Consider the following 24,932-nt stretch of genomic DNA (forward strand, 5'->3'; position numbering starts at 1 on the left):
ACTGCATCACATACAGGCATGCTTCTGTATTGGAAATCACAAAATGGGCTCAGGAATATTTCCAGAGAACATTATCTGTGAACACAATTCACCGTGCCATCCGCCGTTGCCAGCTAAAACTCTATAGTTCAAAGAAGAAGCCGTATCTAAACATGATCCAGAAGCGCAGACGTCTTCTCTGGGCCAAGGCTCATTTAAAATGGACTGTGGCAAAGTGGAAAACTGTTCTGTGGTCAGATGAATCAAAATTTGAAGTTCTTTATGGAAATCAGGGACGCCGTGTCATTCGGACTAAAGAGGAGAAGGACGACCCAAGTTGTTATCAGCGCTCAGTTCAGAAGCCTGCATCTCTGATGGTATGGGGTTGCATTAGTGCGTGTGGCATGGGCAGCTTACACATCTGGAAAGACACCATCAATGCTGAAAGGTATATCCAGGTTCTAGAGCAACATATGCTCCGATCCAGACGATGCCTCTTTCAGGGAAGACCTTGCGTTTTCCAACATGACAATGCCAAACCACATACTGCATCAATTACAGCATCATGGCTGTGTAGAAGAAGGGTCCAGGTACTGAACTGGCCAGCCTGCAGTCCAGATCTTTCACCCATAGAAAACATTTGGCGCATCATAAAACAGAAGATACGACAAAAAAGACCTAAGACAGTTGAGCAACTAGAATCCTACATTAGACAAGAATGGGTTAACATTCCTATCCCTAAACTTGAGCAACTTGTCTCCTCAGTCCCCAGACGTTTACAGACTGTTGTAAAGAGAAAAGGGGATGTCTCACAGTGGTAAACATGGCCTTGTCCCAACTTTTTTGAGATGTGTTGTTGCCATGAAATTTAAAATCACCTAATTTTTCTCTTTAAATGATACATTTTCTCAGTTTAAACATTTGATATGTCATCTATGTTCTATTCTGAATAAAATATGGAATTTTGAAACTTCCACATCATTGCATTCCGTTTTTATTTACAATTTGTACTTTGTCCCAACTTTTTTGGAATCGGGGTTGTAAATGTCTTAATGCTATAATAATAATAATAATTTGTTTCAAGTAATTACTTTAGTAGTGAATGGGGGCAGTTATTTATTTATTAACTATGTAGTTAGCTAAGCCAACTACAATAAAATTAGCTAACTAAAGTAGAATATGTCAACAGCTCGGTAGCTAATAGTAATTACTGTAACTTTCTGACAAGTAATCTACTCACTCTCAAGGGAACCTAAACATAATCAATTTTTTTATAAGGTAATGTTAGAACAATTGAAAAACATTCCTTACATGTATTAGATGGGCAAAGGGCGCTGTGCTGAGCTGCGAAATGTCTGACACGAGCACAATTCACAGTTCCCACCAAACGCTGGAGTAAATGCATACGGGTCGGTTCTGACCCGTGTGTGTAAACTTGATGTAGAATTACAAAAGCTGTGCTTGTTCATAACTTAAGAAAGGAAAAATAAAAATGACGATTTGTGCTAAACAAAAACAAGATATTTACTGCATATTTGGAAAAGTAAATGACAAAATGAATTTATTTCAAAAGTATATCATAGAAACACTCAGCCATACATGAAATAACCTGGAAAATGAATGCACGTCGTTTTTGACCCATGTTGTGCATTAGAAGGGTAGTGATACAAAAAGGGTTTTTATTCAAAAAGTAAGAAAGGAAAAAATAAAATAAGGATGGATGATGATCAAAAACAAGTTAATTGAGGAATACCTTGAATACTGAATGATGGAATTAATTTCTTGCAAAGATATAGAAGATAAAAACTCAGCCGGGTCACTTTTGACCCATGTTTTGCTTCAAAGGGTTAAAAATGAGTGCCGTGAATTGCACGCACACATGGATATCCATGAGCGTGGAGCAACTGGAGAAGCAGTTACACATGAGAGCACTTCAGTTCTGCAAGCACTGAGCACTGAAATGTGGATTTCCTTTCCTTCTTGTTCACCAGAGTCTGCATTTTTAATCTCCATGTGTGCTGATAATGCTCTGCGCACTCAGCTCACACCCTCTATTCCAAATATTGTTTAAAACTTAACACCAGGAGCTCATTGTTTCAACAAACATAAACAGACTTAACTAACATAATTACCCCTGATTGATTAACACCAAGTAAGCAACTCATTAAGGCATCAGTCTGGATATCGGGAACGACCAAAAGCCTGTACTTGCACTCACAAAATTGCATTGATGCGTCCCTAATGGTATAACGGCAATCAGTGAATGGATGATTAGAGTGATTACAGGACAGGCAAAAGGACTTCATAATCATCACGTTTCCTGTGGTGATGCTTTGTGGCATCATCAATGTTCAGCGAAGAGAGGTGTTTATCAATCAATCAGTCAGTCATTTCACACAGTAATCATGTTAAAGAGGCTTTCTACTCCAAATCAGCCACTGCGAGTTGGCCTAGTGGTTAGCATGTCTGCCTCTCCGCGAGGCAGACCGGGAGATCGTGAGTTCTACTCGCGGTCAGGCCGTATCAAAGTTCATCATAAAAATGGTGCCATCTGGCAAGGCATGCTGCAATACAGGGGAGTCAAACTCTTGCGGTTACCAGAGGACTAGCCCCCCACTGTAACCCTAGCTGTATAGAGAGTGGTCACGTGATATTTGTTTATCTGCCATCTTGGACGGCAAGGTCGCGCATAGAACTTAGACGAACCCGTTCTAATTATCAAGTGTGTGGGAGTAGATCTTTCGAGAATGGTTATATCTTGTTCAGCATTTGGTTGTACCAAAAGGAGGGCCTGTCATTTTATAGATTCCCCGCAGACGAGGAGAGACGCGCAAAATGGGTGTCCGCTGTGCGAAGAGAAAACTGGAAGCCCAGTTCTACCAGCCGAATTTGTAGTGAACACTTCATATCAGGTAGGTGTAATCTTCTAATTCAGTACTCCTAGTACATCTGTTAAGTTGATTTTCGGATTGAATGATAACTGCATACTTAGAAACTAGACAGTCTCTAACGTTTAAAATGGCTATGCCTAGCCCTACTACCCTGGCCTAGTCCATGACAATGTTTTATCTTTTTGGCTCATATATGCCTTTGAAAGGCCAATCCATAGTAGGGATGGCGAAAACTAAAAAAAATCTTGACCGACCACCGAGCCTCATTAGCCGGTTAAAGTCGGTTAACCTATGAGTTTAAACAGGGATGCAAACGGCGGATGCCGCCTTTTTCACGGCTGAATCGTGCAGATCCGATTTTTTTTTTAAGGGGGGGCGTTGGAGTGTCTGAATAATTTCATCATAGTAAATTCTGTATTAAAATTACTAAATAAGCAAATGCCGTTACAGTCCATGAAACAGGAAGTATGAGAAGAAAACAGTAAATCAGAAAGCTGCGCACGTTTTCGTGGAAGCTGCGCAAATGTACGCAGCTTTCTGATTTACTGTTTTCTTCTCATACTTATCTGGAACTGAGTTTAGATTTCGAACATTCCTACGATAAAACGTCCTGCATAGTCTCTTTATGATAAACGTCTTAATGCCACTTACCCGTGAGGTTATCAAGTAGACATTCTTCTTCGGAACCTTCCAGAGGTATAGTTGGGATACCCATCCCGCAACAAAATATTTATAAGCTTCCAGGCTCTTGTAAGCTTTGAGGGCTTTGCCAGTGTAACACGATTCACGATTAACAAGAAAATTGTAAATGTCGTGGTAGGCCAGATCGGGCAAATTGCCGGCACCGCAGCTCCGAATTTCCCTGAACAAGGATTGCGGCAAGTTGTACGGATCTGCAATCCCCAACCTGGAACACTTTTCCACGTAACGCTGCCTCACGTCACCTTCAAGATGCTGAACACACTTAGACAAGTTATCATGCGATGTAGATGGGGTATTTTCCGAATTTTCTTGGGGATTACTCCCTGGATCCATTACGCTCGCGCAAGGTAAACTATCCTGGTGCCATCCAATATGGCGGAGTACACACGTGCGGGTCACGTGACTGCACATCCTCTATAAGCAAGAGGCAGAGGGCTATAGAAACAGAGATTGGCGCCCCACCCATACGCATTAAAAAGAGTTAGTTAGTACTGGGACAGGAGACTGCCTGGGAAGACCAGATCCTGGCGTAAGAAGGACTTTGACTCCAAATCAGACAGTCTGATCTGCACATGAAGCTCAGAAAGCTGAAGTGGAATGCTATGGAAGAAGACAGACTCTCACCAGCACTGCCAGTAGGATGGGCGAACGAATAATCCACCAGTACCCCATGTTTAGGTTCTGCTCCCAGCAACTGAAACAAGACGTGAAAGATAACACAGACATTAGATATCCTGTATATTACATACAAAAGATACCGACACTTTTCAAGAAACACAATCGTTTTCATAAGAATGTCTGTTTTGAAGTTGCAATATTTTACATTACAGGCATTTAGCAGACGCTTTTGTCCAGAGCGATATACAACATACCCAGAGTAGCCTAGGGAGCAGTTGGGGGTTAGGTGCCTTGCTCAAGGGCACTTCAGCCATTCCTGCTGGTCCAGGGAATCAAACCGGCGACCTTTTGGTCCCGAAGCTGCTTCTGTAACCATTAGACCATGACATCCCCTATTTTCTTTTCATTTAACATTTTCTGAACCCCCTAAATCATTCTGTAGTGTTTAGTTGATTGTTGGTGTTCAGATTTTAAGGGAACAGTACACTGGTGCAGTGGGTAGTATTGCTGCCTCACAGATACAGCGGCCCCTAAGCTCAAGTTACTGTCTGTGCATGTTCTCGCCATGTCCGTGCGGGTTTCTTCTGGGTTCTCTGGTTTCCTCCAACCTCAACTCCCAAGAACACGCATGCAGATCGACTGGCTGTACTAAGCTGATCCTTGCTCCTTGCTTGCACTCCGTGTACTTGGGATAGACTCCAGCTCTACTGTGACACTGACGGTAAAAAAACCCCTGACTTTATTTCAGATGGTTAATAAACCAGTTTAGCTCACACTAATCTCACACTGGGCCTTCAAATTTGGCATAGGTTTTTACACCAGATGCCCTTCCTGACACAACCCTCTCCAATCTATCCGGGCTTGAGGCTGGCGCTAAGTATGCACTGACTTGTACTACCTAACCTGCATGTCTGAACTGTGGGAGAAACCGACACACCTGAAGGAAACCCACACAGACACAGGGAGAACATGCAAACCCCACACAGAAAGGGCCCCTTCGGCCATGAGGTTCAAACCCGGAACCTTCTTACTGTGATGCGACAGCGCTAATCACTACGCCACCGTGCCGCCCGAGGGTACAACACTAACTGGAAATGGATGAATGAATCAGTACAAATGAAGCAAAGCAACCATTTTGGTGTCAGTTGCTTAGAAGTGAACAGGAACCTTGTTTGGTGCTTGAGAAGCTACTTGCAGAAAAAAAAAACAATAGAAATAATAAATCAGTATTGTTTATTGATGTTGAACTAGGGACCCTGAAGCTCCCAATGCACCGTCATGCTGCCTACTGATTCGTGGTTTCAAATTTTTTTTCTAGCAATCATTTTCAGAACAAACTTGGTACATGTATTATTTTAATAATCTCATCTCATCTCATTATCTGTAGCCGCTTTATCCTGTCCTACAGGGTCGCAGGCAAGCTGGAGCCTATCCCAGCTGACTACGGGCGAAAGGCGGGGTACACCCTGGACAAGTCGCCAGGTCATCACAGGGCTGACACATAGACACAGACAACCATTCACACTCACATTCACACCTACGCTCAATTTAGAGTCACCAGTTAACCTAACCTGCATGTCTTTGGACTGTGGGGGAAACCGGAGCACCCGGAGGAAACCCACGCGGACACGGGGAGAACCATAGTTCGAATTATGGGGGGTACTGGGGGGTACTATACCCCCCAATGAAGACCCAGTACCTCCCAAAGAGACAAAAATATAAGTTTTGGGGGGCGTCCGATATTTTTTCTGATATTGTGAAAAGGAATATATAATTCAAACCAACTCCCATTCGGCATTCTTATTGTAGGAACATTTTAATGTAAATTGATTTCAGACAGACACCCCTATTGTGGACCGTACCATTTTTAGTCACCGCAGCGCTAGAACGCGCTAGATCAGGGGTTTTCAAAGTGTGGGAGAGTCAGCCCCCCCGCAGAGAGCAAATAAACAACAGCGGGGCCCCCCCCTTACAATTTTTGTTGTTGCTATACTTAATGTTCCATTCGTATTTAAAAAAATGGGTGTTGTACACGTTTTTATTTTTTTCTTTTACACATTTTAAACATCTGTGCTTTTTGAAAGCATCTTTTTTTACACATTTAAAACATATGAGCTTTATTAAAACATCTTTTTTTTTACACATTTTAAACATCTGTGCTTTTTTTAAACATCTTGTTTTACACATTTTAAACATCTCATAGCATCGTTAGCTAGCACCTCTTGGCAGACAACACACTGCGGCAGTGGAGCATCTTCAGATCCAGTTCATGAAAATCCAAACTTTAAATAATCGTGGTCATACTTCCTTCTTTTTTTGCTTGGCCCAGACTCTGTCTCCTCAGTCACTGTAGCTTTAGGTACTAAAAATCGATCCATTTTGTCTCTGGCAAAGGCTAGCTGAAGTTCACTAAATGTCTGCAATAGTAACTTATTCTGGTTTATTTTTCCTCACGTTGCGCCCCCCCCCCGAAGAACTCTGGCGCCCCCTAGGGGAGACGCGCCCCACACTTTGAAAAGCCCTGCGCTAGAAGCAATAGCTTCTAGTCCACACCGTATTCAGTTGATTCATCAGATACAGACCATGGGTTTGCAGCAATTTATACAGTCTGTGGTTTGCAGCAGAAGACGTGCATTGGTAATGTTAGTTGCTAACCGACTTTTAGCCTGTTGAAAATGTGTTATTTTACAACTTTCATTTATTAAAGTGATTTGTTCTTTCAGCTCATGTCACATCTTTATACATTGAATTACTTACCCACTGAGGCCAGAAGGCTACAGTGGACAGACGTTAACGTTAGTTACCAACGTTAGTTAGCAAGATAAGCTAAGTCTCTATTTAAATCAAGCTTATTACAGTGTGGTATAGAAACGATTCTCATTTCAAAGGAGAAGAACTCCATATGTTTCCATTCTCATTTTATCATGAATAAATTGTGCCCTTCTGAAATTCATTTGGCACACAGGCCTCTTTTTATGTTGCCCCCAGTCCCCAGAGGTTCTGATTGTAATTTTACATAGGCTTAGCGAGGCCTACATCAGAACTTCTTGTGCCTAATCACACACACAGGACTTCCACAGGACACCGACTTCCATAGACGAGACGGGACAGGACCGGGGGGGCGATTGATATGATAGTGGACCATGATGGTACCCCCCAATTATGGTGGGGTAATTCGCACTCTGGGGAGAACATGCAAACTCCACACAGAAAGGCCCTCGTCGGCCACGGGGCTCGAACCCGGACCTTCTTGCTGTGAGGCGACAGCTGTGTGTGTGATTAGGCACAAGAAGTTCTGATGTAGGCCTAGCTAAGCCTATATAAAATTACAATCAGAACCTCTGGGGACTGGGGGCAACATAAAAAGAGCCAGGTAGTAGGCTAGCCTAGGCAAAATAGCCTAGTACATGGATGTTTTCTATTGTTTTTACTTACATTCCTTTTGTATTATTTTTAAGATAGTCATAGTTTCATCTGAGTACCCTGTTTGAGTTTATTCGCAGAGACAGTAGGCCAAACATGAGGAAAAGAAAAGGGCCAGACATCAGCCATTTTTTTGGTGCTAAAAGAGTAAGCAGTAAATATTAGCACTAAGATCTACAGACAATTACAGTACAAGTGTAGGTGCAGTTAGGTTTTATACACTGTTCATGTGAATAAAGAAAATGGGTTCCCAGCAGACAGGAGAGGCACAGCAGGATGAAAGAGAGCAAGACATTCAGCAGGACTGTTCTGCATGTGTGTATATACTGTATGTGACTCATTTGTAGTGCTGATACCCAGTTTGTTCTGACAAAGAAGGTTATCAGGTTGTACTGCTGTTTTTCTTCTGTGGTAGTACTGTATGGTTTGTCATGCTTCTTAATGACATTAAAAATTATTGTTCAGAGTTATTGTGTTGAGTTACTGACACCGACTTCCATAGACGAGACGGGACAGGACCGGGGGGGGGGGGGGGGGGGGGGGGGGTGATTGATATGATAGTGGACCATGATGGTACCCCCCCAATTATGGTGGGGTAATTCGCACTCTGGGGAGAACATGCAAACTCCACACAGAAAGGCCCTCACCGGCCACGGGGCTCGAACCCGGACCTTCTTGCTGTGAGGCGACAGCGCTAACCACTACACTACCGTGCCACCTAATTTAATAATAATAACAATAATAAGTTCAGGTGTCACGGTGGTGTAGTGGTAAGCACTGTCTCCTCACAGCAAGAAGGTTCCAGGTTCAAAGACATGCAGGTTAGGTAAAATACCCAGCCACTAGAGTTGTACAAGCCACTGCATGCTTGGTGTCGGTCCCAAGCCCGGATAGAGTGGGGAAAGTTGTGTCAGGAAGGGCATCTGGTGTAAAACATATGCCAAATAAAATATGTGGAACAGATCTGCTGTGGCAACCCCTAACGGGCGCATCCAGAAGAAGCGGTTTAACTTGTATAGTGCCTTCTTTACACCCAAGGTCGCTTTACAGTTACAAAAAAAAGTCCTCCAAAAGAGGTCAGGATGTAATTCCAGTGGTGTAGCTGCCCACAATCACACCAAAAGGTGTACGAAGGTATGTCCCACACCACCTGCACAGCCACCACGACGCCACCGGGCAGCAGCGCTCAGAACACCGTGCCATGGATCCATAAAGCAAGAACAGAAGCAGCGCCACACAGAGCGCTGGACAGCCCCGATGTTAAAGAGAGCACCGAGCTCACTGTAGTCCATGACGAGGAGAACACGCATCACCCATGGTGGACCAAGGCCTGAGGAAACCGATGCCCAAAACTGGGTCTGGACCTACACCACAACTGGCGGACAAAACATTCAAACAAAGAACAAACATCAAACCATATAAACAGAGAAAGGAAAAAAAGAGGCGGGGGGGGGGGGGGAGCTGCGGTGAGAAGCGGCAGCCAAAACACGCACAGTGTACTCTCAACCAAAAACCGGATAGCAGTCATAAAAAAAAAAAAACTTGGAGCAGATTGAGCTGTTGCAGGCCTCAAGCCTGTGGACAAGCCCCTTCATCAGTTTATACTTCCTGATAAGCAGGATTCTGGAGCTGGAACTGAATTTATCGATGGAAACGTGCTATGTGGCAAAATGACAACGACTCACTGTAAATCATTAGCTGATGTCCGATGGAGTGGATCATATCTCTAGCACATTCTTTGTCAGTAGAGGTTACTTTGCCAGGATGAAAGTGCACACCCTTTTAGAGATAACAGGCTTTTTAAAGATAGAAGTAGCCCCAAGCTGGAGGTGAGCCAAGGCTGGACTTTTCCACAGGGAGGTTTTTTTTTTTTTTAAATCAAAACAGCAGGTCTTAAGAGCAGCTGGCGGACAGAAACACGAGCAGCAGTGCATGCCAGCTGATCCTCATCCACATGAGAGAGAGCAGATAGACGAAATGGGCAGGTCAGAGCTGACCCACAGCAGAGAGAATGCACCGTGACATTTACAGAATTGCGTAACAATGGAACATACTCCAAACCTACTTCAAGTGAGCTTGCTTTAAGCCTCGGTCACAACCGGCCGTACGTGCTCCTACGGCCGGTCTACGTGCAAAAAACGCAGGAAACGCACAGAGGGCGCGTGTGTGACGTGCTGATTTTCGAGCCGTAGACTGGCCGCAGACCGGCCACAGAGGTTCTTTGTAGCCTAGGTCACAACCGGACGTACGATTTTTTGGCCGTGCGATTTTTGGCGTTTCCCAAATCGCTGCGGTTTTTTTGTTTGTGGAGAAAGACGCATGTTGGCCGTAAGTTTGTCTTGCAACCTGAAAAAAACATAAGCGCCTGTAGAGTTTGTTTGACATGACAAAGAAACTCTGCGGCCGGTCTGCGGCTCGAAAATCAGCACGTCACACGCGCACCCTCTGTGCATTTCACGCATGCCCTCCGTGCGTTTCTTGCATTTTTTGCACGTAGACCGGCCGTAGGAGCACGTACGGCCGGTTGTGACCGAGGCTTGTCATGTCAAACAAACTCTACGGGCGCTTACGTTTTTTTCAGGTTGCAAGACAAACTTACGGCCAACATGCGTCTTTCTCCACCAACAAAAAACCGCAGCGATTTGGGAAACGCCAAAAATCGCACGGCCAAAAAATCGTACGTCCGGTTGTGACCTAGGCTTTAGTCTTTTTAGTCATTTTTTATTTAATAGTGAGAAATGACATTCAGTGTCACCTTCCAGGAATGAAAATGATCATACGGACCAGGGCTCTTAAACCTCGGATGTAAAAACATTTCCCTGAACCCCTTTATGACCCCAGCACAGATTTATATATTTAACAAAATCACCGTATTGAAATTCTACTCAAATGTTTTGAGAACACTAAGGAGGGACTGTAAAGGGTTAATAAACCCTGATCGTTTTGAGCGACCCACCACAAATCACGGATCAGTGCCACATCACAAAATAACAGACAGAGATCCTTATTTATTCATATTTCTAATAAGTAAGCAGAGAACATCAGTGTATCGTGTGTAATTTGCTTCCTGAGCACCGTCCAGAGGGCCGTGTAATTTATGTGGTTAGCTGCAGAAACTGTGAGAAGGCATGTTTTTGTTCCCAGCTAGTCCTTCAAAAGACGAGCAGCTTGTCTGCGCAGCATCACTGTCATGGGCAGAATAGTTGCCATGGCATAGCTCACGTTCCCGTTCCTTGTACGTCTCTTATATGCTTGATTTGTTATACAACAGCTGCTTGTGAGGCAGAGCGATCACCGCCCTCTGGCTTCGGGCTGCATCCAGAAACAAAATCACACTGGATGCTGTTTTAAACACGTAATGAAACTCACTTGGCTGCTCTGATTGTTAAGGAGCACTTCACAATGTTATCTGGGACAGAAATAGGAATTGACAATTCTGATACACGCTCTGGGGAAAAAAAAAAAAAAGGTTAAATCTAGAAACATAAATGCCCGGTCCCACAATACCAAGAAGTATAACTATAACGATAACTATAAATAAATTGGTCCCCTGCAGTTTATGTGGTTGGTACTCACACCAGACCGATAACGATACCTATTGCCCCGGCCTGGGTTTATCCGTATCGGTGAGATTGCTTCTGGAGAGATTTTTCCAGGCCTGGACCTGATCCAATAAAACAACTGACCAATCAGGTAATTGTTTACATGTGACGCTGTCTGAGCACGTGCTTTTTTTTCCCCAGGCATCTTTCTTCGTACATCCTTGTTGTCACGGAATACGGATTCACGGAAAATATAAAATATAACACGAAGCACGGCTCTTTTATTCATGGATATGTGATTATTTTCAGTGCAATATCAATAGTGAATTAATAAAGTAAACATAAATGCAGGCGGCACGGTGGTGTAGTGGTTAGCACTGTCGCCTCACAGCAAGAACGTCCGGGTTTGAGCCCCGTGGCCGGCGAGGGCCTTTCTGTGAGGAGTTTGCATGTTCTCCCCGTGGGTTTCCTCCGGGTGCTCCGGTTTCCCCCACAGTCCAAAGACATGCAGGTTAGGTTAACTGGTGACTCTAAATTGAGCGTAGGTGTGAATGTGAGTGTGAATGGTTGTCTGTGTCTATGTGTCAGCCCTGTGATGACCTGGCGACTTGTCCAGGGTGTACCCCGCCTTTCGCCCGTAGTCAGCTGGGATAGGCTCCAGCTTGCCTGCGACCCTGTAGAACAGGATAAAGCGGCTACAGATAATGAGATGAGATGAGAGACATATAAATGCAGGCAAGTTATTTTAATTATGAACTTCGGCAGTCCAAACATTTAATTGTTTTAGACTTTAAAATTTTTTTTATCCGTGGTGCATCATCCGTATGAAATCAGTAACTAATCTGTAATATACTGAAACGTCCGTGACCAATCCGTAAATTATTAGCATCCATGATGCATCCATATTAAAATCTGTAACCACGCCGTATTTTGTATCCTTTAATTATTATATTTCCGTAATCCGTGACCTATCCGTATTTTGTCAACCATCGGAGTGTGTTCATGGGTTGTTTTGAAGTCCAAGCTGTACAGTACGACCTGGATTAATGTGCTACTACTTGGAAAAAACTTCCATGACTATTCCTAAGTTGCATGCGTTTATTTCCCTGAGTGGCAGGACCACGTGATATTATAGTGGGGATTATAGTTGTGGTGTTTCTGCTCCAGACTGGAAGAGGGATCATCAGAGTTGGAGTTATAGGTATAGTTATAGCTACTGGTGTTGTGAGACCGGGCCCTAAATGCTTATTTGGTTTGTTTCACCAGAGAAACACTTGAAAGATGTATGCCATTTCCCTAACCCAGAGGTTTCCTCCATTCTGAAGACTTCCCTGTCAGAAAAACATGAGGTTACAGCTTTACCTCTGACTGTTACAAAGCACTAAAACTGGAGGCTCCTTCCAGAAAAACTTAACATCAATGCATACACACAATATTTAATCTCTTTATGTGAGCATCTGCCATATAAATCCATCAGCTAACTCGCAGTAACTGAGTTACTGTATCTTTTAATGAATACTTTTGTGTTTCTCTTGTTTACTTCTGAGATTATAGTGTATTTCAGAGAGGAAGTACACAGTTGACCTGCTGTGTAACTGGAAATGTGAGAAATTTAGAACATTTGGTTTAGAAATTGAGAAAATATCATTAATTGACCTTTCATGTTTCTGATATATATTAGAAACTTACTACTCGTTCTCGTAGATGTATTTGACAATGACCCAGGGTAGAACAAAGATCAGCGGTGCTCCTGTTGGAAAGAGAAAACACAACACAACACATATATTATTTTTAGGAATTAACACAAAGTTTAAGGACACACTGCTATTAGACCAGACTGACAACATACTAATTATTTATTTAAAATGTACACTAGAGGTGTAACTGAATTTATTCTATACACATTCACTGGACATGAGCAATCGTGCACTCTGATTGGCTCCTCTACTACTAGGATATCAGCTCATATACCGTGAGTAGAGGAAAACAAAATGGCGGAGTGTGTTGCTGAACCAACCGAGGACTAAATAAAAACTCTACTCAAAAACAAAACTCCCAGAAATACAAAAAACCCCAAACAAAATATGGAATGAAAGTATCTGATGGTAAAAACGTATCTTTTTTTTTTTTCAAGAATTATTATTATCACATTTTTCACAAATTGCTACTGTCATTTTGCTGGTTTGTTTACATTCTAAGCAGAAATGATTTTGTCAGACGTTTTGAACAAAGTTTTTCTTTATCAAATTTGCAAAAAATAAAAATGCTCTGTTTCTCAAGATCCAGTGAATGTGGATAGAATAAAACAGTTATTCCACTCAATCTCGTCGTACATGGCTTATAGCCGACTCAGTGCCATGCACCTCGTCAGCTATCAGCTCATGTACGACTCGATTTCGTGGAATAACTGTTAACTGAATACATTACTCGAGTGGATCTAGGGTCGTAATGATTCACCCAATTCATGATTCGATTCATGATACTGGGTTCACGATTCGATTTTCTCACAATATTGCACCCTCTGCTATCGAAACAATGCGATTACAGCTAGAACTAGATAGAACTCGACGCCAACGGCGTCGATGGGGATGCCTCCGCCTGGTAGACTACACGCCTTATTAAGTTGTGATTTGGGGATGGACATTTGACCTCACAGTAATCTTGACCTGGTGAAATTACTTGTATCAGCCTTGGAGATATTGGGTTCACAAGGTTTTCGGACAGACATTTGACCTCACAGTGACCTTGACCTTAGACCTTTTGATCTCAAAATCTAATCAGTTCATGTTTGTCCCAAAGCGCACAAATGGTGAAAGTTTGGTGAAATTCCTTTCATCAAGATTCAAGATTTTTATTTGTCATATACACAATAACAGACGGCGGCACGGTGGTGTAGTGGTTAGCGCTGTCGCCTCACAGCAAGAAGGACCTGGGTTCGAGCCCCAGGGCCGGCGAGGGCCTTTCTGTGTGGAGTTTGCATGTTCTCCCCGTGTCCGCGTGGGTTTCCTCCGGGTGCTCCGGTTTCCCCCACAGTCCAAAGACATGCAGGTTAGGTTAACTGGTGACTCTAAATTGACCGTAGGTGTGAATGGTTGTCTGTGTCTATGTGTCAGCCCTGTGATGACCTGGCGACTTGTCCAGGGTGTACCCCGCCTTTCACCCGTAGTCAGCTGGGATAGGCTCCAGCTTGCCTGCGACCCTGTAGAAGGATAAAGCGGCTAGAGATAATGAGATGAGATGAGACAATAACAGACACAGCGGTTTATTATTGAGTAATGGAATTCTTATTTTGCAACTGCCCGACCAAACTACGCTTACCAAAATAAAAAGAAATATATATATATATATATATATATATATATATATATATATATATATATATATATAAAATATGAAATATAAAATATAAAGTGCATATGGAATGCAAAATATAAAGGTAGAGTGAAAAATGAAGATAACATTAAAAAAAAGGAGAGGCAAACAAACAATGTGCAAACATAGAGGTAGATATACTGTGCAATGTCTTGTGCAAAATTGCTAATATAATCCGTGGCTCAAAGCCTGATGGAAATATAGAGGTAGATGGTGATTATAATCCCTGATTCAAAAGCCTGATGGAAATATAGAGGCAGATGCTGATTATAATCCTTGGTTCAAAAGCCTGATGGCCTGGGGGTAAAAACTGTTTGTTTGTTTTTTTATATCAGCCTTTGAGATATCGCGTTCACAAAGTTTCGGGACAGACGGACGGACGCACGCACGGACAACCCGAAAACATAATGCCGCCTGCACCTTACGGTGGCGGAGGCATAAAAAAAATGACTACATATGTGTGTGTGATGGCCACAGCCACACAGGGTAATATCATCCCACTTGTGACACCAATTGTCAAAAACCAAAAACTCCTATGTCCTCTTGTCTCGCTGTTTGGTCTCTGACAGTGAGTAAGATTTAAAAAACAGTCCCAAGCACATCTCGAGTTGAGACCAATTATGAACTGAAGTGATGTAGCTGAGGTTGAGGAACTGTCAGAGCCAGGATTCCCACACCATGCTGACACTGCTGCCATTTCTACATGTGCTTTGTGGAGCATAGTTTGGGTTTAAATCCTAATCGAGGTTTATTTGGAGTATGGTACATATGCAGATCTGTTAGGAACGGAAATATTTCTAATATTCAAGATCTGTGAAAGTTTCCAGGCTAGGTTAGTGAAGGCCTCACCCCAGCCGATGCACAAGTAGATGCTGAAATGGTTCCCCTCAGTCAGCACCGTGAGTGCCAGCAGGTTGTGCAGGTATATTCCCTCCACCAGCAGCCAGTGGCTGTTTGCTATGATACTGTACTGCATCATCACTACAGCAATCCTGCAGCCCACATCCGGCTGTAAAACCTGGAGAACACAGGAGGACATAACGCTGTTTTCAAAGTACAATAACATCAATCATTTTTGTTGCAAAGTTACCAAAAAGTCATTTTTTCAGTCAGATTTTAATAAGAAAAGATTAAAACATCTTTAATCTTCTCTTATTACATGTCAATGTTGTGATCCTGGTCACTTAATGTGCATATTCTGGACCAATTTCGTTTTTTTTTTATATGAAAGAATGTCCCTTTACACACTCATCCAGAAGGGTAATTTTGCACAAGGCCTTTTGTCTACAGCAGAAAAAAATAAAATAACAAAACGCATCTGAAAAAATCCCAAGGGAGTCTGGAGCCAGATTCGTGACGTTACCTGCGGAAGCGCCAGCAGGCTGCGAGAGCTTTGCACGGTTTCAGTGCACAGCCTGTGTAGACCAAGCGCTCCCATTTCTCTCTCATTGTCCGGTCTTTTGGGAAACGATGAGTACTAATCCCATCAAGATTGGTGTTGCTACACCCTCCTACGATACATCTGTTAACCATTTTAATAATTACGCGATAATGGTGAAGAAATTTGCAGAAAACCACCAGGTCGTTTTCTCATAAACAAACCAGCGCTGACGTAGGATTCAGAAGGAGGCGTCCCGCATGCGACGTCACGAAAATCAATGTTTGCCTGGAAATCCAAATGGCAAGTTTTTTCAGAGGCGGACCAATTCGCCTCAAATGGCTTGATTTCGACTGAATTTTTCTGGTATTGCTCAAAGTAAAAAAATTGCAGAGAATGCAGAATGTTACAGATATTTGACCAAAGTTTAATATAAAATAGGAGAATTACATTGATCTTGCTCCTGAATTTACCCGTGATATGCACTTTAAAGGAGTAATTCAAGAACATATTCAGGGAGTTGTCAAGGTGGTGGGGGATCAAAATGAATCGGGTTTTGCAGAAAATGTGAAGAATTTCTGACATTTTTGACTTCTTGAAGCCAGTTTTACATGGTTGTTATTAGCTCATCTGGCCAACAGCCGATGAGCTTATACCATCGTGTGTTGTCCGTCGTCCACATTTCACAAAAATTGCTTCTCTCTCAGTTCTTCACTGATTTTTATCCTTTTTGGCAGGAAGGTAGGTCTGCCTGGTGTGCATATAGCTTCTACCCAAATTTGCATAATTGCAATTAATAATGAAGATATGGACTAATTAATCAATCCCTAACGAGCAGTTTCAAGTTTCAACACAAATCACTTCTTCTCCCTCAAATCTTCACCGATTTTGATTTTTTTTCTGGCATGAAGGTAGGGGTACCTAGGGTGCATATAACTTCTACCCAGATTTGCTTCATTACAATTTTTAATGAAGTTATGGACTAATTAAGTCTTAATGAGCAGTTCAACAAAAATCGCTTCTTCTCGGTCAATTCCTTGCTGTTTTGGATTCTTCCTGGCAAATAGGTCGGTATTCCTCCGGTAGATATTGCTTCTATATATAGTTTGTGTATATAGCTTACAACATTTATTGTGCAAGGTGGCCCACTTTAGATCATTCCTTCTGGACTAGACGGAGCTGGAGTGAGCAACACCGTCATTGACTGTCTCGTTTCTGGTGAAATTTGGTTGAATTCTATAACAGACTGTGATAATGCATGTTCTCCATGTCAGATTGCTCGATGATGATCCTAACGATTGACCTATCTTCCTATCGTCATAGTTATCCTTTTGATGGCTAATTGTTTCGAATGCTCCACGCTACTGGATACTTCCTAGAAGAGCTGGTAATATCAATTACCTTAAGAGCCTCCCCAACCCATTGGTTATATATCAGTGTTTTCCTTCACCTAGATGGATTGCCTTCACTACGGCTAAGAGCCCCATCTACGCCATTGTGTGACCGTATCCCTGGTTAAGGGGGAGGCTTAGGGCATACTGACACTTGCCCAAGGTGTGCACCCAGACTAGTGGAAGGAAGGAGTCACCTTACTTCTCCATTCTAGACCAGCTACAAGCAAAGTCTAGCCACTGCTTTTGCCTTAAGCAAAAGCGTCTACAGTTTGCTGGCCATTGCCATTGTGCCACAGGTGAAGTAATTTCCTTTCTCCTTCTATGGCGTCCTTCTGGCAAAGTTGTATCCAGAAAGTTAACATACACAGACACCATTGCCAGAGACTCAGGCATCGATATTGAAGACCTGGGTTCAACGATGCAGGACTGCTGTGTCTGGAGAGAGTTAGTCATGGGAATCTTGCCCACCCCTGTGGTCAAAGGATGATGATGAGCTTCCTATTGTTCCTCTTACATCAATCAGCCTGATCCATAGATTTGCTCATACAGAAAACAGACTTGCATAAAAACAACCATTCTTCAACATGACCTTGACGTGAAAAGGACATGCCAAGTTTTTCTGTCCATTAGCATGTTTCATTTAGTTTCACCATCATCACTACCGTACTTGTAGCTGTCCTGTGAGTTTGGTGTTATCCAGTTATCCAAATAAGCATTGTAAGAAATTTCTCACACTGCCAAAACTTTGTCTTTGGTCACAAAGGCAATAATTTGCCCACTAGTGAGCATGAGCATGTCACATTATATGTTTTAAGACCTCAAACCTCGCGCCAAGACCAAAGAATTATTTTACGATTTATCATTTTTGTTTGCAACAGCAAAATCAAGCTGAAATTAAAACCAGAATGTCAAGGACGTAGTAGCTCATCTGGCCTGCCATCAAAACAAGCATGACTACCGAAACATCAGACGGAAAAGAAATGTCACCACGTGAGAGAGGACCAACCTCCACAACAAATTTCCTCCACAACAGGAAAATCAACAAAGGACTAAATTTTGTTCCACAAGGGAAGATCGACCCAAAACATCGATCAGAACTGAATTCACATGATGAATGAGAGAGGAGATACAATTCTAATCAGAAGAAAATTGGTTAAACTGACCGAATTACAAATTTGTTAGCAAAAAATTGACAATACAGTGACCAAGTGTTGGGCAGAAGGTCTAGTTCTAACAAACAAAACAATCAGAACTGAAATCCATTGAGAACTGAGGGACGAGATATGATTTAACAGAAAATTTACAACAGGAAAATCAAACAAACAACCAAGTTTTGTTCCTCATGGGAAGCTCTACCCAAAACATCGATCAGAACTGGAATCAGATGAGAAATAAGAGAGGGGATACAATTCTAGTGAGAGGCCTGGAAAATGTGTTAATTTGGCCTAATTACTAACTCGTTAGCAAAAAAAATTTACAAAACAGTGACCAAGTTTTGTACGGAGTGATGAGTTCTTTCAAACAAAACAATCAGAACGGAAATCCGTGGACAACTGACGGAGGAGATACGATTTAACTGAATCGTGGACAACAGGTGACATACGCCACGCCATGGCAACAGCTCATCGGCCTTATGGACAGATGAGCTAACAAACAGTGTACAGCCAGCTTTATGGAACATAAATCACCACTATAACAATTCCACCCATACATATATACGTTAAATAGGACATTGAGAAATGTTGTCTCTGAAGGCCTTGTAATGAAGATGAAGAAAATGTATTTGCTTCAAATCATGAAAAAAAACCCTCTATGCTATTTTCCATACTGTTTACAGTCACAAAATGCATATAAATACAAGTCTCTTTTGATAGCATTTCCCTGATTAATCTTTAACTGTTAGTCACAATGTTAAAAGCCAATTATCCAGTACTGTAAAGGATGTTGTTTTGATTCTTCCTCCAGGCTAAGACGAGCTAATTGCCACAAATTTAATGTTAAACCACTGGAATGGTTGTAGGAAATGGCTGTCAGGGGACATGCACTTACAGCATGTCAAAATAGTGATTAAGCAGTGTGGCAGCGGGGGCGTGGTCAAGCGCCGGTCTGTGACAGGAGGGCGGAGTCGGGGAAGGTAACTGGCAGAATCACTACACCTGACGGCAATTAACCTGTGTTTGTGTGTCTTCCCAGTGACCGCGCCCTACTTAAGGAGGGAGAGCGAGAGCAGAGGAGCTCATCTCCGGACTAGACGCTGACTGTGTGTGTGTCTAGCCCATATATAATTGTTCACTGAAAAGTGTGGCAATAAAGCCTTTTGAAAACCTGATCTTTGTCCTGCCATCCTCTGTGCTCCACCCACACCTCGTGAACCGTTACAATGGGAGCAGATCAGCCCCATGGAGTCTTCCCCGTTCGCCGACCGCCGGCTGGCCTACGCGGACCTCCGCCGGGCCGTCCTCCAGCGCGTGGGGCGCACTCGAGAGCAACAGCGCCAGCGCTTCCGTGCTTTGCGCTTGGAGGAAGTCGGCTGGCCGTTCGCGTTTGGCCAGCAGCTCCAGGATGCCTGCCGGCGGTGGTTGAGGGCCGACAACCGCGACGCTGAGGGGATCATCGACCAGGTGGTGCTGGAACAATTCATCGCTCACCTACCAGCAGGAACCGCAGAGTGGGTCCAGTGCCACAGCCCGGCGTCGCTGGATCAGGCAGTCGAGCTGGCGGAGAATCATTTGGCGGCTGTTCTGGCGGCAGGACAGCAGACGGCGCCTTCTCTTCTCTCCTCTTCTCTCTCTCTCTCCCCCTCCTTCTGTGTCCCGTCCTCTCCCCATTCCCCCACCGTGGAGATGGGGGCCGGCGCCACCCCAGCCGGCCCGCCGCACCCGCGGTGCCCTCCCGTTTCTCCCTTCTGTGTCTGTCTCTCCCCCACCTCAGGTGAGTGAGCCCCAGAACACAGGTGCAGAGGGAAAGCCGGGGCCGGTTTGCTGGCGCTGCGGGGAGCCGGGCCATCTTCAACAGCAGTGCACAGCAATGGAAGTGGGCACGGTGGTTCGGATCCCCGACGCGCCAGAGGCCGCCCTCGATCGGGCCGGAGCGTATCGCATACCGGTGAGTATCCAAGGGGCTACATATCAGGCGTTGGTGGATTCTGCTTGTAATCAGACCTCAATTCGCCAAAGCCTGGTTCAAAACAAGGCATTAGGGGGAGCACAGGGGGTGAAGGTGTTGTGTGTGCACGGGGATGTTCACCGCTACCCTTTGGTGTCAGTCCACATTTTTTTCAGAGGGGAAAAAGCCATAGTGAAGGTGGCAGTTAATCCTCGCCTTACCCACTCTTTAATTTTGGGGACTGATTGGCCGGGATTTCGGGATTTAATGACACATTTAGTGAGGAGTGGGTCCTGCCATTTAACAGGGGGAGGTCCCCGTGTCGCTTTGGCGGGAGCAGCTGTCACAGAGCCGTCTACGTCATCTCCGCGTCAGAGTGAGGAGCCGCTGGCTCCTCCTCTCTCTATTGGGGAATCCCTCGCAGATTTCCCATTAGAACAGTCGCGAGACGAGACTCTGAGGCATGCGTTTGACCAAGTGAGAGTAATCGATGGTTGAACGCTCCCGCTGAACGCCACCCCGTCCTTCCCCTACTTCGCGATTATGAAGGATAGGTTATACCGAGTGACGCAGGACACTCAAACTAAAGAGCGAGTCATGCAACTTTTAATTCCGAACAGCCGCCGGGAATTGGTATTCCAGGCGGCTCACTTTAATCCCATGGCTGGACACTTAGGGCAGGACAAAACACTAGCCCGAATAATGGCCCGATTCTATTGGCCAGGGATTCGCGGCGATGTCCGTAGGTGTTGTACGGCGTGCCGCGAATGCCAGTTAGTAAATCCAGCGGCCATCCCAAAAGCGCCTTTGTGCCCTCTACCGTTAATCAAGACCCCGTTCGAAAGAATTGGGATGGATCTCGTCGGGCCATTAGATCGGTCAGCATGAGGGTACCGCTTTATATTAGTTCTAGTGGACTATGTAACGCGATACCCAGAAGCGGTGCCTCTTCACAATATCTCAGCACGCAGTATTGCGGAGGCACTCTTCCGCGTTATCTCCCAAGTTGGAATCCCGAAAGAGATTCTGACTGACCAAGGTACCTCGTTTATGTCACGTACACTGAACGAACTGTATGGGTTATTGGGTATTAAGCCGATCCGCACCAGCGTGTATCACCCACAAACGGACGGTTTAGTTGAACGGTTCAACCGCACCCTCAAGAACATAATTAAAAAATTCGTAAGTGAGGACGCATGTAATTGGGATAGATGGCTCGAACCCTTGCTCTTTGGAGTGCGAGAGGTCCCCCAAGCCTCCACGGGGTTCTCCCCGTTCGAATTGTTATATGGGCGTAAGCCGCGCGGCATCCTAGACGTGCTGCGGGAAAATTGGGAAGAGGGACCTTCACCAAGTAAAAACGAAATCCAATACGTTATTGACCTGCGCGCAAAACTCCACACACTCACGCACCTAACTCAGGAGAATTTGCGGCAGGCCCAAGAACGACAAGCCCGCCTGTACAACAAGGGTACGCGCCTTAGGGAGTTTGCACCGGGAGAGAAAGTACTGTTGCCCACATCGAGTTCCAAATTAGTGGCTAAGTGGCTAGGACCCTTTGAGGTCACACGGCGAGTCGGGGATGTTGACTATGAGGTGAGGCGGACGGATGGGGCGGAGCGCTACAGATTTACCACCTCAACCTACTCAAACTCTGGAACGAGGAGGTCCCCGTGGCGTTGGTGTTGGTGGTTCCGGAGAAGGCGGAGCTGGGGCCGGAGGTGCAAAAGGGAACATTGGCATCGCGTACCTCTCCGGTCCCCTGTGGAGACCACCTCTCTCCGACCCAACTCGCGGAGGTTGCCCAGTTGCAGACCGAGTTTTCGGACGTGTTCTCGCCCCTGCCCGGCCGCACCAACCTCATAGAGCACCACATTGAGACGCCCCCGGGGGTGGTAGTGCGTAGCCGCCCTTACAGGTTACCCGAGCACAAGAAAAAAGTGGTTCGGGAAGAACTCAAGGCCATGCTCGAAATGGGCATCGTCGAGGAGTCCCACAGTGACTGGAGCAGCCCGGTGGTCTTGGTACTCAAGGCCGACGGGTCGGTCCGGTTCTGTGTGGACTATAGAAAAGTCAACGCGGTGTCTAAATCTGATGCGTACCCAATGCCTCGTATTGATGAGCTGCTCGATCGGCTAGGCACAGCTCGTTTTTACTCGACGCTGGATTTAACAAAGGGTTATTGGCAGATCCCCTTGACTCCATTATCCCGGGAAAAAACGGCCTTTTCCACACCGTTCGGCTTGCACCAATTCGTCACACTTCCATTTGGGCTGTTTGGGGCACCTGCTACGTTTCAGCGGCTGATGGACAGGGTCCTCCGCCCCCACGCCACCTATGCGGCCGCATACCTCGATGATATCATCATTTATAGTAATGACTGGCAGCGGCACTTACAACACCTGAGGGCCGTCCTTAAGTCGCTGAGGCGAGCGGGTCTCACAGCCAACCCAAAGAAGTGTGTGATTGGGCGGGTGGAAGTACGGTATCTGGGCTTCCACTTGGGCAACGGGCAGGTGCGTCCCCAAATTAACAAGACAGCAGCAATTGCGGCCTGCCCGAGGCCCAAGACCAAAAAGGGGGTGAGACAGTTCCTGGGGCTGGCTGGCTACTATCGTAGGTTTATACCTAATTATTCGGACGTCACCAGCCCGCTGACTGACCTCACTAAAAAGGGGGCGCCAGATCCGGTCCAGTGGACGGAGCAGTGCCAGCGGGCTTTCTCTGAGGTAAAGGCTGCACTGTGTGGGGGGCCACTATTACACTCCCCTGACTTTTCTCTCCCTTTTATGTTGCAGACCGATGCGTCGGACAGAGGGCTGGGGGCGGTTTTGTCCCAGGGGGTGGAGGGGGAGGACCGCCCCGTCCTGTACATTAGCAGGAAGCTGTCAGTGCGTGAGGGGCACTACAGCACTATTGAGAAGGAGTGTCTGGCGATCAAGTGGGCGGTCCTTGCCCTCCGCTACTACCTGCTAGGGCACCCTTTCACCCTCTGTTCGGACCACGCGCCCCTCCAGTGGCTCCACCGCATGAAGGATGCCAACGCGCGGATCACCCGTTGGTATCTGGCACTCCAACCCTTCAATTTTAAGGTGGTCCACAGGCCGGGGGCGCAGATGGTCGTGGCGGACTACCTCTCCCATCGGGGGGGGGAGTCGGCTGCAGGCCGGACAGCCGCCCGGCCTGAGTCGGGCGGTGGGGGTATGTGGCAGCGGGGGCGTGGTCAAGCGCCGGTCTGTGACAGGAGGGCGGAGTCGGGGAAGGTAAGTGGCAGAATCACTACACCTGACGGCAATTAACCTGTGTTTGTGTGTCTTCCCAGTGACCGCGCCCTACTTAAGGAGGGAGAGCGAGAGCAGAGGAGCTTATCTCCGTACTAGACGCTGACTGTGTGTGTGTGTGTGTGTGTGTGTGTGTGTGTGTGTCTAGCCCATATATAATTGTTCACTGAAAAGTGTGGCAATAAAGCCTTTTGAAAACCTGATCTCTGTCCTGCCGTCCTCTGTGCTCCACCCACACCTCGTGAACCATTACAAGCAGCCATAATCCTCACGCTGTATACACGTAGGATCAGGAATGTTTCCATTTATTTATGCTTTTTAGGTGATCTGGATGGTTAAATTTGCATGATATTATAAAAACAGAAATGTGACCATTTGCACTTTGGTTTTATATAACCCTGATTCCCAAAAAGTTGAGACGCTGTATAAAACAGTATTTATGAATAAACAGAATGTGAAGATTTGCAAATCACGAAAACCCTATATTTCATTGAAAATAGTACAAAGACAACATATCAAATGTTGAAACTGAGAAATGTTATTGTTTTTTGAAAAATGTATGCTCATTTTGAATTTGATGTCAGCAATGCATTTCAGAAAAGTTGGGACAAGGGCATTAAAAGACTGAAAAAGATGTGTAATGCTAAAAAAAAAAACTAATTAGGAACAGATCGGTAACATGATTGGGTATAAAAAAAAAAGCATCCCAGAGAGGCGGAGTCTCTCAGAAGTAAAAATGGGGAGGGGTTCACTGCTCTGTGAAAGACTGCGTGGGCAAACTGTACAACAATTTCAGAATAACATTCCACAGTGTAAAACTGAAAAGAATTTGGGGATCACACCATCTATTGTACATAATATCAGTAAAAGTTTCAGGGAATCTGGAGAAATCTCTGTATGCAAGAGACAAGGCTGAAAACTGACATTGGATGCCTGTGATCTTCAGACCCTCAGGAGACACTGAATTAAAAGCAGACACATGTCTGTAGTGGAAATCACTGTATGGGCTCAGAAACACTTCAGAAAACCATCGTCTGTGAAAGCAGTTCATTACTGCATTCACAAATGCAAGTTAAAACCAGATATAAACAATATCCAGAAACACCACCACCTTCTCTGGGCCCGAGCTCTTTTATGATGGACTGAGGCAAAGTGGAAAACTGTCCTGAGGTCTGACGAATTAAAAGTAGAAATTATTTTCAGAAGTCATGGACACTACGTCCTCCAGGCTAAAGAGGACAGGGACC

The 24,932-nt window shown here is 44.9% G+C and overlaps 1 protein-coding gene across 1 annotated transcript in view; it reads right to left on the reverse strand.

Annotated features, from left to right (window-relative positions):
• The window catches only part of gcgra (glucagon receptor a), a 254,757-nt gene that overhangs the window by 17,843 nt on the left and 211,982 nt on the right, over positions 1-24,932 (reverse strand). The window contains exons 8-10 of the mRNA XM_060941983.1: positions 15,377-15,545; positions 12,845-12,905; positions 4,197-4,266 (exon numbers count right to left, since the gene is read on the reverse strand). Of these exons, the coding sequence (XP_060797966.1) occupies positions 4,197-4,266; positions 12,845-12,905; positions 15,377-15,545 (300 nt within the window). The remainder of the gene's footprint in view (positions 1-4,196; positions 4,267-12,844; positions 12,906-15,376; positions 15,546-24,932) is intronic.

The sequence above is a fragment of the Neoarius graeffei genome, chromosome 16 (assembly GCF_027579695.1).
Source record: "Neoarius graeffei isolate fNeoGra1 chromosome 16, fNeoGra1.pri, whole genome shotgun sequence".
Lineage (NCBI taxonomy): Eukaryota > Metazoa > Chordata > Actinopteri > Siluriformes > Ariidae > Neoarius > Neoarius graeffei.